General features: G+C 43.8%; 4 protein-coding genes across 7 annotated transcripts; 1 reads left to right on the top strand and 3 right to left on the bottom strand.

The window, feature by feature from the left end:
• Positions 1–724: 724 nt before the first annotated feature.
• On the bottom strand, positions 725–3,769 carry apoea (apolipoprotein Ea). Of its 2 annotated transcripts, none has more exons than XM_056399673.1 (5): positions 3,628–3,769; positions 3,295–3,358; positions 2,740–2,881; positions 2,313–2,600; positions 725–1,190 (listed from the first exon to the last, which is right to left on the bottom strand). In XM_056399673.1, exons 2-5 carry the CDS (start codon positions 3,335–3,337, stop codon positions 884–886), a joined length of 780 nt encoding a protein of 259 aa, XP_056255648.1. In that variant the 5' UTR covers positions 3,338–3,358; positions 3,628–3,769; the 3' UTR covers positions 725–883. The 2 variants fall into 2 exon arrangements, with proteins under 2 accessions (XP_056255648.1, XP_056255649.1); XM_056399674.1 differs by having other exon boundaries at positions 3,607–3,739.
• Positions 3,770–4,026: 257 nt separating this feature from the next.
• LOC130183966 (apolipoprotein A-IV-like) lies at positions 4,027–7,631 on the bottom strand. Of its 2 annotated transcripts, none has more exons than XM_056399675.1 (4): positions 7,017–7,631; positions 6,880–6,933; positions 6,645–6,795; positions 4,027–6,350 (listed from the first exon to the last, which is right to left on the bottom strand). In XM_056399675.1, exons 2-4 carry the CDS (start codon positions 6,917–6,919, stop codon positions 5,771–5,773), a joined length of 771 nt encoding a protein of 256 aa, XP_056255650.1. In that variant the 5' UTR covers positions 6,920–6,933; positions 7,017–7,631; the 3' UTR covers positions 4,027–5,770. The 2 variants fall into 2 exon arrangements, with proteins under 2 accessions (XP_056255650.1, XP_056255651.1); XM_056399676.1 differs by having other exon boundaries at positions 7,027–7,631.
• A 290-nt stretch (positions 7,632–7,921) lies between these two features.
• Positions 7,922–10,691, top strand: LOC130184281 (apolipoprotein A-IV-like). Its single transcript, XM_056400199.1, has 4 exons — positions 7,922–9,281; positions 9,360–9,414; positions 9,507–9,657; positions 9,742–10,691. The coding sequence occupies exons 2-4, from the start codon at positions 9,381–9,383 to the stop codon at positions 10,319–10,321; spliced, it is 765 nt and encodes a 254-aa protein (XP_056256174.1). The 5' UTR covers positions 7,922–9,281; positions 9,360–9,380; the 3' UTR covers positions 10,322–10,691.
• A 152-nt stretch (positions 10,692–10,843) lies between these two features.
• tomm40l (translocase of outer mitochondrial membrane 40 homolog, like) lies at positions 10,844–17,674 on the bottom strand. 2 transcript variants are annotated; one of them, XM_056400198.1, is made up of 10 exons: positions 17,567–17,674; positions 15,807–16,021; positions 15,656–15,723; positions 15,257–15,349; positions 15,068–15,169; positions 14,579–14,684; positions 12,208–12,330; positions 12,049–12,125; positions 11,854–11,956; positions 10,844–11,519 (listed from the first exon to the last, which is right to left on the bottom strand). In XM_056400198.1, exons 2-10 carry the CDS (start codon positions 16,018–16,020, stop codon positions 11,380–11,382), a joined length of 1,026 nt encoding a protein of 341 aa, XP_056256173.1. In that variant the 5' UTR covers position 16,021; positions 17,567–17,674; the 3' UTR covers positions 10,844–11,379. The 2 variants fall into 2 exon arrangements, with proteins under 2 accessions (XP_056256173.1, XP_056256172.1); XM_056400197.1 differs by having other exon boundaries at positions 15,807–16,083; positions 17,567–17,640.
• Positions 17,675–18,345: the final 671 nt, after the last annotated feature.

Genomic DNA, 18,345 nt, shown 5'->3' with positions numbered 1-18,345 from the left:
GGGCCTCATGCGAACACCTTATTTCTATTGGCTGAAAGGAAAGTAAGACGAAATGTGATTGGACGTATGATTGACGTAAGAGTGATAGCTCGGTTTCACCGCGCCTCAGCTTCACATGTGCCGTAAACAGCCGAACATCCGTCACACTGATGATGTTCATCCACCTTCATCTTTTTCATGTTTCAACAAAAGATTTTATATTTTGTTTTTCCTCAGAGTGAAAATGAGAGTTGTCGCTGCGCATGCGCAGCTTTATGTTATAGTAGACCCCCCCAAAAAAGGAATAAAAATTCAAAATATTTTATTTTACTGTTTAAGTTCATGAGGGGAGTAACACACATTAACTCAGGGAAAAAAGTTAACGGACAAATTAGATTTAGAGTTTTTTTTAGTTTAAGAGTAAAGTCCAACAAAACCACTAAAGACAGGAAATGAACTTCCTGTAAACAAAACGGAAGCTGATCTATATCTACAGTTTCAAACAAGTTAAGCCAAAGAAAACTACTAATCAAAATAAAACAAGCAGTTTATTAAAATAATAAAACGTATTTGTAAATAATCAATGAATAAAATGAATCAATAACTCATTTTTCTAATAAGTTTTATTTTGTAGGAAAATGATCAGTCATGATTTGTTTTCAGCCAAATCCTACATCTGCTGAATTTAATCATCTAATATCTGAAAACATAAACATGTTATTGATGATCAATGATACTCAGCACGTGTGTGAGCAGCTGGTTTTTATTAGAGACACTTCAGACAATGGTGGACATCAGTGATGAAACAAAGACTTTTCATATCTGAGATTCTCAGGTGGCTTTTCTCACAGACTCTGGTGGATCAACTGAGTCAGGCCAGATTATTGATTATTGATTTCAGGTTTTACAGGTTGTCAGTGAAGACGGAGATGTACGGCTGAAACCAGCTGCGCACCTCCTCCATCTTCTCCTCCAGGGTGGACCTCATGTCGGTGGCCGTTTTCTCGAAGGACTCCTTGACGCCTTCGGCTGTGAGCTGGATCCTGTCCTTCATGTCGCCCACCTGGGACTGCAGCAGGTCGTTCAGGGTGCTGATCTTGGCCTGAGTGTTGTCTCGCACCTGAGTGAAGTAAGGGTCGAAGCGTGTCCTCATCTCCTCCACGTTGTCCGAGGTTCTGGACTGAAGGGTGTCCATGTAGTCAGAGACATGTCTGAGGGAAGGACGGACGGTCATTTACCATGAGACTCAAACTTGGAGGAACACATCATCATCATCATCATCATCATCATCATATAAAACACCCAGGTGTTATTGTGTAATCTGGAACTGCAGCTTTAAAATACTTTTACCGGTCCATTCAAAATCAAACTTAAACAAAAGAACATAAATATTATCAGCAACATTTACTTAAAAGTTCAGAAAGAGAGATTAAGATTTTCCTCAAAGTCTGAGTGAAGGTTTCCTTAAAATAAAAACTGCACCTGAATTCTTCTCCTTAAGGTTTCCTTAAAATTTTCACTTACGTATTCAAGGTTTTGTCCTTATCTTAGTTTTATATTAAAGGAGGCAGTTAAACTCCTCAGAGACCAAAGGTCACCTGGTGAGTAAGTTCCCGCCAAAACAACAGGAGGATGAGATAAAAGTGCGTCTTTAATGTCACCTTCTTCACAAAAGAAATAACAGGTCGGCCTATCACAAGTACTAATGGCAGCCAATCAACTGTCTCCATGGAAACAGTTGAACTTTTTAAATAACACACATAAAGAATTGAGTTTATTCCAGAGCAGCGAATAATGATTATTTTCATTATAAAATAATCCAGTTATTTTGTCGATTACATGATTAAACTTTTTCTCCTATAATGTTTTAAATAGTAAAAGAAAACGCTCATTATTGGTTTTTTCCCTCAAAACCTGAAGATATTCAATCTACAGAGATATAAACCCATGATAAACAATATATTATAATATTTGTGAATTTGTTTTGCTTGAAAAATACTGGAAATCAAATCATCAATTAGACGAGGGATTTCCAATCGATCAACTAATCGATTTGTTATTGCAACTGTAGAATTTTCAAATGAATTCACTTTATTCCACCAGGATCTTTCATATCAATCAATACTATCAAAAACAAACAATATGACAATTAAAACATGAGTCAGAATTTAAATACAGATCAATACAAAGTGTTTGAGGAAGCAGCTGAAAAATCAAAGTGTAATTCTTTTGTGAAAGAAAGTTTAGTTTGTAAAACTATCTGAGCCTCTGACTGGACACAGTTTCCCATCATCCCTCAGTGCCCCCCTCCCTCAGTGCCCCCCCCCCCTCACCTCTTGATCTCCTGTGTGTCCTTGTTGAGGCGTTTCTTCAGCTTGCGGCTGTAGGCGTTGACTCGGACCCTGACGTCTTCTACGTTCTGCTCCATCATGGTCTGGAGCTCCTGGTGGTATTTCTCCATCTGCTCCCGGGCCTCCCCCAGGTGGTCGCGGAGCTTGTCGCCCAGCTGCTGCAGGTCTGAGCCCAGACGCTCTGCGGCCTCCTGGGTGTAGGGGGCCAGCTTGGTCTGCACGTCGTCCCTGTACATGGTCAGCTCCGACATGCTGTCCTGAATCAGGGTGCTGGGGGGGGGGGCAGATGGTTTTAGGGGTTATGTTGGTGTTTTTGTGAAGTAGTCTGAGGGGGGTTCAGACTGAGTGAATCAGTGTGAGGTCATAAGGTCATACAGTTATGAACGACATGAGTCATTACTGAACTCACTCCAGCTCTCTGCCGATCTGAGAGCTCCTCGCGTCCTTCACCATCTCGTCCGCCTTCGAGCTCAGGTCTGTGAAGTACGTCTGAAAGTCGTCCAGCGCCTCCTCCCACGAGCTTTTCTGAGGGACGCTCCTCGCATCGCAGCCTGATTCAGCAAGGACAAACAAACATCATGTAAACAACAAACCTTCAGCTTTTAGATCTGAACCACATGAACACAGAGGAGGACGGACCGCTTCCCAGTCTTCTGTCCTCCCTCCTTCTTTCCTTCTTCCTTCCTTCCTTCTTTCCTTCCTTCCTTCTTTCCTTCTTTCCTTCTTTCCTTCTTTCCTTCTTTCCTTCCTTCCTTCTTTCCTTCTTTCCTTCTTTCCTTCTTCCTTCCTTCTTTCCTTCTTTCCTTCTTTCCTTCTTTCCTTCTTTCCTTCTTTTACTGCCGCTCGCTCACATTTTATTCACAAATTGTATTTTCTAATCAATGTTTCTGTTTCTGTTTCTGTTTCTTCTTCACTAACTGTGTCAATGAGAAGTTTTTGTTTTTACGTGAGATTTTGAACTCACCTGATAAAACTGCCAGCACAAGGATTACTGCAAAGACCTTCATGATGACCAGACAAATGGACACCTGAATATGACAGCAAAAATAAATGATCTCAACACTGACACACAGGCTTTAGAAAAAACTGTTTACTTACAAATTATTATTATTATTCATTTCAAGACATTTTTAATTCAGATTTAACATCTGAATCAGGATTTTCTGCCTCTTTGTTTTATTCAGTAATTAAATCAAAAAAATCAAACTCTTTATATTTTTACTTTAAATAAAAAATAATCCTTAAACATTTAAAAGAATTAAAAATGTTGGTCCACCTGAGCAGCTGCGAGTCTCACCTGGGTGATCCTGATGACGTCTGTGACAGACTGAGCTGTTCACTCTGTATTTATACTCTCCAGGTGATTTGATTTGATCCAATAAACGTCAGGAGGATCGCTGACCTGCGTCCGAAGTTCCCAGCGTGAACTGTGTTGTTGTCAGATTTTATTGCTGTGTGTGTTATTTTGGCTCCACGTCGCAGAGGGAGAGTTCACAGGTAAACATCTGATCTCAGCTGCTTCTGAAACCTCTGAGGAGGAACGCTTCAACAGTTTCATACAGATCCTTCAATAAACTGTGATTGTGTCTGAGAGTAAAAACGCTGCAGCTGCTCCGTCACATAATCAGACTCTGTCACAAACACAGAGCTGCTGATAAAACAACAGGAACAAGGACAAAAGTCACTCTGCTCATACAAATCACTGTCCAGCTGCTCTGGTTCAGAGTCTGATCCTGCAGGTTTTATAAGATGGGACAACTTCCAACAATCCACCCCCGTCCACCCTGATCAATCAATAACCCTGGAAAGGTGGAAACACCTTCAGTGCAGCTGGTAAAATAAACAGACATGAGGCATTAAAGCAGATTCATGGACCGTGTGTGAGACCTTCAGAGCATTAACATGAACAAGTCAGAGGTTTTCAGAATTTATTTCCTCTCATCTTGTAAATTACTGGATCATTTCATCTTTAAAAGTAAATTAAAGGAGCAGTGTGAAGGACTCAGTGGCCTCCAGCATCTTCTCCGAGCAGGTAGGAGAAACTACGGCGGCCTGCAGGTGACATAAAAACACAGACCTCCTCGACAGCTGGCGTCTGGTTTGGTACGGTGGCCCTGAAGCGCAATCATCAGTTTGACACATGAGCTGCAGATCCTCACACACACACCAACACACACACAACCACGCAGCACAGACCACAACAAGTCAGAAACACTGTGCGTCTCAGCCGGGTCCGTCACTTTTTAGTGTCCCCTGGAAACACTTCCGTTGTGTTGTGAGCACTTGCAGCTCACTTTGAATTGAATTGTGTGTTTGCATGTGTTGAGCTCTCAGGGCCACCGTAGTCTGTAGAAACATGGCGGACAGTGTAGAAGAGAAGCCGCTCCATCAGATCCTGTGAATCCTGCACACTGGTCCTTTAAATAAAAGAAGGGAATTCAACCAATGAGGTAGTTTTATTTTGGCGAGTCACAGTTTGGGAGCCACAGACTGAGGCTGTTTATATTCAGGATGTCTGAGATGATTCAGGTTGACTCAAGACTTTCTACATCATCATCATCATCATCATCATCATCATCATCATCATCATCATCCTCCTCATCATCATCATCATCTCATCATCATCATCATCATCATCATCTAAAAAGTGACGCAGACGTGGAAACCAGCCAATAAACTTACAAAACGTTGAAATGTTATCATTATTATTATTGTTGTTGTTGTTGTTGTTGTTGTTGTTGTTGTTGTTGTTTTCACACTGAAGCTTACACATGCCACCTGCCGTTTGTTGCTTGATGAACTCTTTATTTTGCATTTGAACTTTTTGTGTTTCTTCTGATTTGATTTTAACATGTTTCTAACTTTTATTCTGCGGTTGATCTGAAGCAGCAGCTGCACGAGTCTGTGGAGAATCAGTGACGTGATGTTTCTGAGCAACAGGAGTAAATAACACAACAATGTGACGGTAACATGAGCAACGTCAACAACGGGACTCGTCACTGTCAGTGATGAAGAATAATCTGTTTAAAGCAGCAGCCTGATCAGCTGATGCAGTGAAAACATGAGTGTTGAAGAGATCAATGCTTCATTCACTGTTTATGAATTCATCTTTTCACCAGTTGTAACTTTAACCTTCCTCAGTGAGACGCAGTGATACAGAACCTCAGTGTTTATCGATCAGCTGTTCAGTGCTTACAGACGCTCAATGTCTTTTCTTAATGATTGTGTTTGTTTTGTTTTTAAAGCTTTTAAAGTTTTTCATTTCAAATATAAAGAAAAGTTTCGTGACAAAATAAAATTCCTTGAACCTATTTATTGTTTGACAGAAAAAACTTCCAGTTGTAAACAGTCACACAAAAGACAGAATAGTGTATAAACATAAAGAACATGAGGTTCTGGACTCTCCATCAGAGAGCAGTGAGGACGGATCAGCTGTTTGTTTACTGGGTCAGCTGAGTGAAGGACTCCCACAGAGCAGCCAGCTGCTTCTTCAGGTTCTGGACGTCGGTGTCCAGCTTGTCCTTCAGCTCCTCTCCGTATGGAGCCAGGTTCTGCTGGATCTCCTGGGTCTTCTGCTTCAGCTGGGTCTGGAAGTTCTGGGTCAGGGGGATCATGCTGGTCTGAAACTCCTCCAGACTCTGCTCCATCTTCTGCTTCATCTCCTGGGTGTAGGGAAGCATCTGGGCCTGCAGCTGCTGCACGCTCCCGTCCAGCTGCCCCTTCAGCTCCTGGCTCTTCTGCAGCAGCACGGCCTTCAGGGCCTCTGGGTCCATGGCCTCAGCGTAGGGGGTCGCCTCCCTCCTCAGCTCCTCCACCTGCTTCTGGAGGTCCGACACCAGCTCCTCGGCGTAGGGCTTCAGGCCGGCGCTCACGGCGGTCAGATCTTTCTCCAGACGGGCCTTCAGCCGCTCGGACTCCTGGGTAAACTTAGACATGAGGTCCTGGGTGAGAGGAGCCACCTGAGTCCGCAGAGCGTCGGTGAACTTGTTGACGGCGTCGGCGCTCTCAGAGATCAGGCTGCTGCAGAGACAGGAAGTCTGTGTGTGAAATCTGACTTTAAAACATTACAAACTAAATCAACAGAAATGTTTCTTTTTAAAGGACCTGGAAACTTTTTCTCCATCAGCTTCCTACTTTCAGTTAAAGTTGAATCAGTTTTAACATCTTTTTTTACTTGTTGCTCTAAAGTGGGCGGGGCTCACTGAGAAAATTGATTGACGATTGATTGATGAATTGACTCTGATGTCGCTGAGTGTGCTGTTTGGTCACTCTGTCTCTCACTGACATCTCACACAGTAAAACATCACTTCTTACTTCACGTCCCTCCCCAGCTCAGACCGTCGGATCTGCTTCAGGGAGTCCTCGGCGGTCATGGTTGCCCTGGCAACGTAGTCCCAGAAAGCATCTTTGACCATGTCCACCTGGTGTTTGGGGGGATTCTGCCACACGAGGTTTGCATTGCAACCTGAAGGAACAGAAGAGAAGAGTGTCACGTGATGTTCAATCTTTAACACGTAGAAAAAGTTTCCAGCAGAAACGGGGATCGAACCTGTGAACACGGCGAGGACGAGGACCACCAGGAGCTTCATGACTGTCTCTGCGGCTGAAAGGAAACATGCTCATTATCTCTCTGTGCTTTTCTGTCGTGTCTCAGAGCAGCAGGAGTGACGGTGAGCGGTGTCTTACCTGAGTTTACCTGAGTTTACCTGAGCGGGAGTCTGAGCGTCCTGCTCACCGCTCAGGTTTTATAGGCAGCTGATCCGAGAACAGAGTAAAGTCCAGAGCCGAGTGTCGAGCTGTCACTGCTGCTGCTTCCACATCAGACCCTCATCAACACGTCTGACACAACATCACATACATGTTGCTTTACACCGGAAACAGCTGATTATTAGAGTAAATTCAGTCTTTGTTGAGGAACCAGCTGCTGTTGAGTCTCTAGATAAAGAATCGCTCAGTGTGACACTGTGCACATCTGTATGTTCAAACATCTGTATGTACATACACACATCTCTTCTTGCTCTCAGGGTTTTGATGCTTCTCATTCACTTTTATTCTTATTTTATGTCTCAGTGTTTTTATGTTTAATCTAATCATTTATCTTACATCTGTCTGGTTTTGGTTTTCACTTTTATTTTCAGCGTTTCCTTCCCGTTTCTCTTCCTGAGATTTCTTCCATTTTTTTCCATGTTAAAGGTTGTTATGTTATTAAATGTTATTCATTTTGTAGGTATTTAAAATAATGAAGAAATGTATGTTTTGACCTGATGATGACAGAAGAAGAAAAGTTGATCACCAAGGTTATTACAGTTCATCCTGAGGGGAATAAGAATGAACCACGTCCTGGAGATCCATCTGTTAGTTAAAGTCAGTTATGTAATATAGTTATATTTATATTTATATTTATATTTATAGTTGTAGTCACAGCCTGAGGACCAGACTTTATCATGTTGATAAAAAGCCTAAAAAAGAAAAAGGAACATATTGTATATATATTTTATATAATAGTAAATATTGTACTATTATATAAAATATAAGAGACACAAACACACATCAACTAAAACTGAACTAAACTGGTTGATAATATAATTTATTACTGATCACATTAATAAACTGTTGAACAATCACACAAACATTATCATCTATAAAACATCTGAATAAAAGCAGAAGAATCCCAGAGTTGATTTAATGAGACGTGAACGTTGTTTTCTCATGTGTGACAGAAACTCAGAGTAAGATCATGTGATTATTAATATTTCACTCTGTTACCAATTAAAACTGGTTTACTCTGTAGTTTTACTTCAGCGTTGTCGGTCTTGCTGTCGGGGGTTCGTAGGTCAGCGAGGTGTGAGCAGGACTTTGGTCCAGTTGTTCCTCCGACCTGCAGATGATCAAGGTTTGTTTCCTCCTCAGGCTGATAACAAACAGTGATTAACAGGGAGCTGGAGAGAGACGTCTCACTCTGATTAAAATACCATATAATATCAGTGTTACAGCTGTAGGTGAAGTGTTGTGACTCAGTGGTGACGGTGCTCTGTGGTCACTCAGAGGTCACCAGAGGTCACTCAGAGGTCACCAGAGGTCAGGTGGGAAACACACATTAACATTATATCCCTCAAAGAAACAAGAAGACAGACTTAAAGAATAGAGACAAAAACTGATTCTGCTGTTTTCATTCACCGACTGACCTGCTTTGTTTTGTGGTCATGTGATTTACTGTGTGTTTACATCACAGCTCCCAGAGTCCGACTGTACATGTGAAAACCGTTTGTGGCTCTGGAGGAAACTGTGTCTGTTAAACGTGAACAGAGAGAGCTGAGTGTAACTGACCCCTGTAGCTCAATCTATGTTCAAACTGTTGGCGGTTGAGTTGCATTGTGGGTAAGAAGGACAAAGAATGTGTGCAATAAAAGATAAAAGTGTGCAACGCGAGCAGTGAATCAGGAGACAAACTGAAAGTCTCAGAGGACGAGTCTCGTTCACTTCGTCCGATTCTTCCAGAAACTTTCACTGAAGAGTCAAAAACATGTGAAAGAAGAAACTTTTCCTAACAAAAGGATTTATAACGTTCACTTTTATAATTATACCAACAGGTGCTAATATGAGCGCTCCATAACCACACAAAAATAAATGAAATGAATAATTAATATCACAAACATTAATGAACAATAACACCAAAGTATAAACTCTGAAATCATCGGTTTGACTCTCAGCTGCTGAACTTCTGTTTATAAACGGAAATGACTGAATCACTTGACGTGTCAGAGGAAAGTTTGAACTGAAGACGAGCGAGCGATGACAGCGACGCCGTGACGTGTAGCGACAGCAGTGACAGGACTCGTCCAGCGAGGCAGCGACAGACGGACTTTACTCTTCAACACCACTATAAAACCTGCGAGCGTCCGGCAGCTCGTCACAGGCCTCAGACACAGAGAGAAGAGACGAGCTCTGAAGGTAAAACATGTCATTATTTAATATCTTCATGTTTAAATTAACTCTTAATTAATATTAATTAACTTATTCTTTATCCAGCAGTTAAGTTCCAGTTCAGTCATGAAGGTTCTTGTGGTTCTCGCACTTTTCTCTGGTGAGTGAGTTTTCTCTTTTGGATCCATGTGAACCTCAGTAACTGTCTGACCTCTGACCTCTGACCTCTGTGACCTCTGACCTCTTCTGCAGTTTGCAATGCCAACATCCTGTGGCAGGAGCCGCCCAGGAGCAAGCTGCAGGTGGTGGAAGAGGCTTTCTGGGACTATGTTGCTAAAGCGACGCTGACGGCTGGAGACACAGTGAAGCAGATCAGAGCGTCGGAGCTGGGACAGGAAGTCAGGTGAGAGACGACTGGATGAAGAAGGTGAATGACATCAGAGACAAACACCTTTCACTTACTGACCGTTTCTTTTCTGTCTCGCAGCGCAAAGATCTCTCAGAGCGCCGACGCCGTGAACCAGTACGTGGTCGCTGTGCGGACTCAGGTGGCTCCTCTCACCCAGGACTTCATGACCCAGCTTACCCAGGAGTCCGAGCGGCTGAAGGCCCGTCTGGAGAAAGATCTGACCGCCGTGAGCGCCGGCCTGAAGCCCTACGCCGAGGAGCTGGTGTCGGACCTCCAGAAGCAGGTGGAGGAGCTGAGGAGGGAGGCGACCCCCTACGCTGAGGCCATGGACCCAGAGGCCCTGAAGGCCGTGCTGCTGCAGAAGAGCCAGGAGCTGAAGGGGCAGCTGGACGTGAGCGTGCAGCAGCTGCAGGTCCAGATGCTTCCCTACACCCAGGAGATGAAGCAGAAGATGGAGCAGAGTCTGGAGGAGTTTCAGACCAGCATGATCCCCCTGACCCAGAACTTCCAGACCCAGCTGAAGCAGAAGACCCAGGAGATCCAGCAGAACCTGGCTCCATACGGAGAGGAGCTGAAGGACAAGCTGGACACCGACGTCCAGAACCTGAAGAAGCAGCTGGCTGCTCTGTGGGAGTCCTTCACTCAGCTGACCCAGTAAACAGACCGTCTGCTGCTCAGACCTCCACAGAAGATATTTATTCAAACTTTAACCAGTGTTAATTTTATTAAATAAAAACTTGATGATGAAGTTCTGTGTCGCAGGGTCGTGTTGTTTTACACACAGTTTGTAATTAAAAGCTTCACCACAAATCTACCATGATGAAAACCGACTCACACAAAGGAAAAAATATACATTCACACACTAGTTCTTCCCATAATGCACTGCAGCACCATGTCTCCCTCGTGCTTGAACAGACACTCGACTGAAACCTGGTTTAACTCAGGACCCTGTTCAGAGACACGAGCTGATGCTAAAACAAAAACAACAGACTCTGAAACAGGAAGTGAATTTAGTGGAAAGTCTCTCAGGAGTTCTGTGCTTCATCATTGTGTTTAATAATGTTCTGAGACCTCGTCCAAACCTCGATCTGTGGTTCAAACCCTAAACAGACTTGAATTCAAAATAAAAGCACTTCCTGGTGAGACGAGACGGACTGAAGCAAACGACCGAGACGTGAGGTTTTTGTAAGAAATGGTATTTATCAGTTTCCCAGAGGTATATACAGTCATATATATACTGATCCAAATGTATGTAACATAAAAAAAAGGCAACAAAACAAGTGATGATTGTGAAAGTGACATACAGCACACTCCCTCCCGTTAACTCGTTACTCAACACATGACGATGATTTCATCCACTGCAGCTCAGACAGAAACAGACTTTACAGTAAAAAAGAATAAAATCCAAAACAAAAGGCGACAGGCTGAACTCAGACAAAGAGCTCTGTGGTTCTGTAACGTTACTACGAGTCACACCGATCACATTCTGTTACACTTCTGACCAATCAGGCGATTAGAGGGTTAAAGTCGTTAGATTTACATTAGTACCTTTCATCAGTCTAGAGGAAAACAACGTCACGGTTAACGGCCCAATCCGCCGAACAGGTGGTGGACAGTCCGAGGTGATGGGACACAGTAGTGTGGAGCACATGGCAGAGTCTGTTCGTCCAGAGCGAGTCCGTCCGCCGTCCGTCCGCAGGTCGTCGCTCAGTCCGTCTAACCGATGGTGACACCGAAACCGCACTGGAACTTGTTCTTACGGTGGTTGAGGAAGGAGCAAAGGACCAGAGAGAGCGGCAGAGGGAGCAGCTTCTTTTCTAATGTGGCACCGACTATCCAGTTACTGTCTACTGACCCTGGAGACACAGACACCAAGTCAGATCTGCTTCATCAAAGATAAGAGATAAAAACACTGAATATGTGCAGACATGTCTGTTCCCCGTTTCCTCTTATAAAACGTGACACGAGGTCAAACCTGAATGACGGTCTTTTTCATTTATATACAATAAATATAATTAATGCAAAACATGTGTCACGCCCCTTTAACCAGACGACGACGTCTCGCTCTATTCAAGTGTCGACTATCAGCTTTACAATAAACAAAACAAAAAACTGTGTTGCCTGGATGAAAGAAAATATAATGATATTATTATTATTGTATATAACAAATATAATGAGGCGTCTTCCCACCTTTAAACTGTAGGTTGGCTTTAGGAACATCTAGCTGGTAACCGAACGACACACTGGTGTCCTGCATGCGAGTGCTCGCCTCGAACTCCACGCCGAGCTGCAGCTGTGGAGGACAGGAGGACAGGAGGACGGAGTCAGAGCGGGAGGGAAACATGAAACAGTCTGATGAGCGGAGAAGGTGAAGGAGGTCGTCACCTGGTCGTTGGCTTTGTGGTAGTATGAAGCGTGAGCTCCCGCTGAGCCGAGCGTCATCGTGGCGATGTAGTTACTGCCTGTGGGGGGGGGGGAGGGGTCCGAGTGAAACCTCCAGCTCTATCAATCCAAACTACACAGTCACAATAACCTGTGGCTCACCTGTGTACCTGCCCACGAATGACATCACAGCCCCCTCCTCTCCTGGTCTGCGGTGGTAAACCAGCTCCCCCCCCAGAGCCAGAGCCGGCGTGACAGACTGGAGGTAGTGTGTTACAACAATACCTAACAGGGGGACAACAGGGGGACAACAGGGGGACAACAAGGGGACAACAAGGGGACAACAGGGAGACAACAAGGAGACAACAAGGAGACAACAAGGGGACAACAGGGAGACAACAAGGAGACAACAAGGGGACAACAAGGGGATAACAAGGGGACAACAAGGAGACAACAAGGAGACAACAAGGGGACAACAGGGAGACAACAAGGAGACAACAGGGGGACAACAAGGGGACAACAAGGAGACAACAAGGGGACAACAAGGGGACAACAGGGAGACAACAAGGAGACAACAAGGGGACAACAAGGGGATAACAAGGGGACAACAAGGAGACAACAGGGGGACAACAAGGAGACAACAAGGGGACAACAAGGAGACAACAAGGAGACAACAGGGGGACAACAAGGAGACAACAAGGGGACAACAGGGAGACAACAAGGGGACAACAAGGGGACAACAGGGAGACAACAAGGGGACAACAAGGAGACAACAAGGAGACAACAGGGGGACAACAAGGAGACAACAAGGGGACAACAGGGAGACAACAAGGGGACAATAAGGGGACAACAGGGAGACAACAAGGGGACAAAAGGGAGACAACAAGGGGATAACAGGGGGACAACAAGGGGACAACAAGGGGACAACAGGACAACAAGGAGACAACAAGGGGACAACAAGGGGACAACAAGGGGACAACAAGGGGACAACAGGACAACAAGGGGACAACAGGACAACAGGGAGACAACAAGGGGACAACAAGGGGACAACAGGGAGACAACAAGGGGACAACAGGGACAATAAGAGGTGTTCAGGTTCAGATAATTTCTTTGTTGTGGTTGAATTAGAGAACTGTAAAAACATTTAAAATATGTTTATACAAAGATTTAAGACTGACTGACTGACTGACTGGTGACTGACTGACTGGTGACTGACTGACTGACTGACTGACTGACTGACTGACTGGTGACTGACTGACTGACTGACTGGTGACTGACTGACTGACTGACTGACTGACTGACTGACTGACTGACTGACGACTGACTGACTGACTGACTGACTGACTGACTGGTGACTGACTGACTGACTGACTGACTGAATGAGTGACTGAATGAGTGACTGACTGACGACTGACTGACTGACTGACTGACTGGTGACTGACTGACTGACTGACTGACTGGTGACTGACTGACTGACTGACTGACTGGTGACTGACTGACTGACTGGTGACTGACTGACTGACTGACTGGTGACTGACTGACTGGTGACTGACTGACTGAATGACTGACTGACTGGTGACTGACTGACTGACTGACTGACTGAATGACTGACTGGTGACTGACTGACTGGTGACTGACTGACTGACTGAGTGACTGACTGACTGGTGACTGACTGACTGGTGACTGACTGGTGACTGACTGACTGACTGACTGGTGACTGACTGACTGACTGACTGACTGACTGACTGACTGACTGGTGACTGACTGACTGACTGACTGACTGACTGACTGACTGAATGACTGACTGACTGGTGACTGACTGACTGACTGACTGACTGACTGACTGACTGAATGAGTGACTGAATGAGTGACTGACTGACTGACTGACTGACTGACTGGTGACTGACTGACTGACTGACTGACTGACTGACTGACTGGTGACTGACTGGTGACTGACTGACTGACTGACTGGTGACTGACTGACTGGTGACTGACTGACTGACTGACTGGTGACTGACTGACTGACTGACTGGTGACTGACTGACTGAATGACTGACTGACTGGTGACTGACTGACTGACTGACTGACTGACTGACTGACTGACTGGTGACTGACTGACTGACTGACTGGTGACTGACTGACTGGTGACTGACTGACTGGTGACTGACTGACTGACTGACTGACTGACTGACTGACTGGTGACTGACTGACTGGTGACTGACTGACTGACTGACTGACTGGTGACTGACTGACTGACTGACTGACTGACTGACTGACTGGTGACTGACTGACTGACTGACTGGTGACTGACTGACTGGTGACTGACTGGTGACTGACTGACTGACTGACTGACTGACTGACTGACTGACTGACTGAATGAGTGACTGAATGAGTGACTGACTGACTGACTGACGACTGACTGACTGGTGACTGACTGAGTGACTGACTGACTGACTGACTGACTGACTGACTGACTGACTGACTGAGTGACTGACTGACTGACTGACTGACTGGTGACTGACTGGTGACCTACCAGAGCCGACGAGGACGTCTGGGTTTCCCAGTGTAACAGTTGCAGTGAAATCTTCTCCCCTGAACTCGGCGTCTCCCTGCCAGTTCACAAACTTGTTCTGTTGAGTCTGAGGACAGAGACTTTCAGAGTTTCACATCACAACACAAAAGATACTGGAGGTTTAAAGTTGATAACAATATCAACTATTTAGATTTTTAAAAGAAATCTGTCGGTAAATCAGCTGATCATTTGTTATTTTTACATAAACACACAAACAATTTCGATAAAGATCTTTTTAATTTGTGGTTTATTCCAGCGCTTTGACACCAGGACACTGTTTCTGAATTTATTACACTTCAATAAGATGAATCTGTGCTGAGCTCATTCAAAGCTCTAATAAAAATCATGTATAGTGAGAAAAAGAAAAAGAGAAATAAACTAGCAGAGTAAAGACGTACTATAATCAGAGTATGGAGGAAATGATATTAATAAAATGAATCATTAACTGACCTGGAAGGCCACTTTGGATCGTATTCTGCTGCTGATCTGGTGGATGATCTGGGCGTTGAGGCTGCCACTGTTGTCCATGTCTCCCACCATGACTGGAAAAAACTGAACAGAAACAGCAGCTCAAAACATAAATCAATATAAATATAAATGTCTTACAGATGAGAATCACATGACTTCACTGCTGCTCACCTCTGCTGGACCCGTCTGCTTTGCTCCAACATACGTAGCACCGAACCTGTAGGTGGAGTCACCCATGGTGCTCAGCAGCACCGTGTGATTCACCTTAAAGGAAGTTCAGACAGTTTCAAAAATGGACCGTGAACACGTTTGCAGTTTCCTTTCTTTGGTCTGAGCCACAGTGGAACCGCTGAGACGCACTCGGTTCATTTCATCCAACACTGTCCAGAGCTTTTAAAGTTCAGTGGATGTTTTCCAGAATCCCACAGAAAAACCTGAGCTACGAAGACGTCACTCGCTTCATGAATCTATGTACAAGCAATTATTCAAAGTGACATGTACAGGGAAAAAACTGATAAACGTCTGTTCCCTGTTGGTAAGAAGTTCTAGTGTAGAAGGAACTGGACTGACCTGGAAGTGGTTGCTAAGGCCTTTGTTGACAACTAGCCTGACACCTTCCATCTGCATGGGGAAAACCTCTGAGGAGAAACATATCAGATGAGGTTCATTCAGGTACACTCAGGTATTTTTGATGTGAACTTGCTCAGTTTTCTCCATTTACCTTTACATTTGCGATGACACTCGTCAAACGCTCCGGGGTTAGGTAGAGAGTTTTCTGCCTCCTGCTCCTTTCCGGCTGCTGCCCCGGTAGGGGGTATAACTGAGGAGACCGGAGGCATCCCGAAGCCCGGCGGCACCATCAACCCGGGGGCAGCAGCACCGCCGGAGGTTGGTGGCGGAGGGTTGGGGGAACTGGCAGCCAAGACACTGCCCATGCTGAGAAGACAGGGAGGAATGGAAGGGAAAGGGATAAAGACAGAGAGAAGGAAGGAGAGGGACTTAAACAAGGAGAGAAAACCACAAGAGTCAACAAACTCTTCTAAATGATTACAACTGAAGAACTTTAGAACGGTGAAAAATGAAGAGACTTCAATTCTGTGTCAGGTGGCAGAAACGGGACGTACACAGATTTATTCACTCGACAAGTCACAGCAGCTGAACGTCTGAAGACTTGGTCAGAGCCGATTAGTCGATTATTTGAACTACAGAAAATGTATTGGCAATTATTTTGATAAATCAATCAATGGTTTAATTTATTGAGCTCTCTTGTTCCCACTCCTCCAGTGTAATGATTTTCTGTTTTACATAATCGCAAAGTGAATATTTTGGGATTTTAGACTTCAATAAATAATCAATTACTCAGGAAATCATTGACTGCTTAATCGATAATTAAAATAATCATTAGTTGCAGAACTAGACTTGGGTGTATAAGGGTATAAACACCAGTGTAAGGTCAATATAAATCTAGTCTACATCCATTAAATCTGAGTCTAATCATCTTGAATGATGGACTAGTTACCATGGCAACCATATCTGTTTGTTATTTAAGGCACTTGTGAATCAATCAAGAGCCGGGTCAGATGAATCAGAAATTCAGTTTCCAAATCACAATTATTATTTGGATCTTGACGTGAATGATAATTAAAAGTCAGAAAATGGTAATTACATTAACTCCCATATGACATGAACAGGGTATAAGAGGGAAGTAACAATCAACACAAATAAAGGCTAAATTATATACAATAATTACATAGCATAAATAAAGAATATAAAATATGAATAAATAGTGGGGAAAAAGAGACTAAGGATAGAATATACACTGTTCAATGGTAGTAATAGACTATAATAGACTGTACATTAGTGCAACTCAGCTGGATATGTTTATATAGAGGCTCACAAACCTTCAACAGATGTGATTATTATGTGATAAATAAAAGTCCATGTGAACAGTCTCTCCTGTTAATTATTATATATATTATATTATTGTCATTGTTCAGTGTAGAAAGCTTATTTTACAGCTACAGACTTTATCAATAAACTGAGTCACAGGCCACAAGCTGAGGAGAATCTGCTGAGTAAACTGATCTTCATGTGTGAAATTGGTGGAGTGTCCCTTTAACCTTTCCCACATCATGTTCATTCATTTGAAGGTGGAGGAGGAAGCAAACACCGGCTGCCGTAAAGTAAAAAAATAACGTTATATGACGGGAATCAATTAGAAAACAGTGGCCACTAAGTTCCCCGTTTATTAAATGTATTTAATGTTTTGAATGAAAGCTAGTATGAAACGTTAGCTAAGCTAGCTCCTTGCTACCGTTGGGTTTAGCCTCTGAACCAGCAGCTAACAGCCGTAAAACAGATCGCTGCTGCTGCTGAAGGAAAACGAACATTAGCTTGTCAGATAAAAGCAGCTAAAATAACAACATGTTCCCGGTGAAAATTAACGCTTTATAAAACACCGCGTAAACGTCTGCTACTCACGTTGTGATTTCCAGAGGACGATGCAGCCGGAAGATGAATCCAGTTGCACCAAAGAAGAAGACACGAGTGACGCGTACCGCCCGCCTTTTTTCTCTAAACGCGTTTTGATTGGATGACGGGCCGTGACTCGCAGAAATGATTGGCAGTAACACCTGTCAGTCATTTTATCTAGCTGAAGAATCAAAGGCGTGGCTTCATATCGATGCCGTAATGTTCCTGCTCAAACACTATTGGCAGATTAGAGTGAGGTTGGCTGTAAAGGGGCGGGACGTAAAATTCTGAGCTCAGTGATTGGTGGAGAGCTGAGACGTCAGTGGGTCGCTGTTTGAAGGGCGGGTGTAGTGAAATGTTTATATGAAATACCTTCAAGGTCAAATGGCAGCAAGAGTCAGTCTGTTTGATTTGTAACTGACACAACAGTCTCTCTCTCTCTCTCTCTCTCTCTCAGAGATCTTAAAGTTTTCACCAGTCTAATGGCGGACAGTGTACATACCTGTAATAATGATAATACTTTATTCATCCCATTGGTGGAAATTTAAATTGTCCACTATATATACATACATACATACATATATACAGTTTATATTTACATACGTATGTGAAGGAGTAAAGATGTTAATCCCACTGCCAATCTGTAAACTGACAGTTGTTTCATTCAACTGTCAACAAAAACCCAATAATGAGCTTCATTGGTTTAACTTCAGCGATACTGTGTCAGAATTTACAGCTGTATTCTTGTGTTTATGTGTCTGTTATTAACTTAATAATTTCCTTTAAAA

The sequence above is a fragment of the Seriola aureovittata genome, chromosome 16 (assembly GCF_021018895.1).
Source record: "Seriola aureovittata isolate HTS-2021-v1 ecotype China chromosome 16, ASM2101889v1, whole genome shotgun sequence".
NCBI lineage: Eukaryota > Metazoa > Chordata > Actinopteri > Carangiformes > Carangidae > Seriola > Seriola aureovittata.
The sequence above is the reverse complement of the archived record's forward strand: the minus strand, read 5'-3'. Positions and strand labels throughout refer to the sequence as shown.

Coding starts and splice junctions, on each gene's coding strand:
- apoea (XM_056399673.1), bottom strand. CDS start 3,337: ATGAAGGTCTTTGCAGTAATCCTTGTGCTGGCAGTTTTATCAG. Junction 2,882..3,294: donor TGTGCTGGCAGTTTTATCAG/GTGAGTTCAAAA, acceptor TTGCTGAATCAG/GCTGCGATGCGAGGAGCGTC. Junction 2,601..2,739: donor CAGATCGGCAGAGAGCTGGA/GTGAGTTCAGTA, acceptor CCCCCCCCCCAG/CACCCTGATTCAGGACAGCA.
- LOC130183966 (XM_056399675.1), bottom strand. CDS start 6,919: ATGAAGCTCCTGGTGGTCCTCGTCCTCGCCGTGTTCACAG. Junction 6,796..6,879: donor CGTCCTCGCCGTGTTCACAG/GTTCGATCCCCG, acceptor CTGTTCCTTCAG/GTTGCAATGCAAACCTCGTG. Junction 6,351..6,644: donor GAGCTGGGGAGGGACGTGAA/GTAAGAAGTGAT, acceptor CTGTCTCTGCAG/CAGCCTGATCTCTGAGAGCG.
- LOC130184281 (XM_056400199.1), top strand. CDS start 9,381: ATGAAGGTTCTTGTGGTTCTCGCACTTTTCTCTG. Junction 9,415..9,506: donor GGTTCTCGCACTTTTCTCTG/GTGAGTGAGTTT, acceptor CCTCTTCTGCAG/TTTGCAATGCCAACATCCTG. Junction 9,658..9,741: donor GAGCTGGGACAGGAAGTCAG/GTGAGAGACGAC, acceptor TCTGTCTCGCAG/CGCAAAGATCTCTCAGAGCG.
- tomm40l (XM_056400198.1), bottom strand. CDS start 16,020: ATGGGCAGTGTCTTGGCTGCCAGTTCCCCCAACCCTCCGCCACCAACC. Junction 15,724..15,806: donor GTGTCATCGCAAATGTAAAG/GTAAATGGAGAA, acceptor GTTTCTCCTCAG/AGGTTTTCCCCATGCAGATG. Junction 12,126..12,207: donor ATTCGTGGGCAGGTACACAG/GTGAGCCACAGG, acceptor CCCCCCCCACAG/GCAGTAACTACATCGCCACG.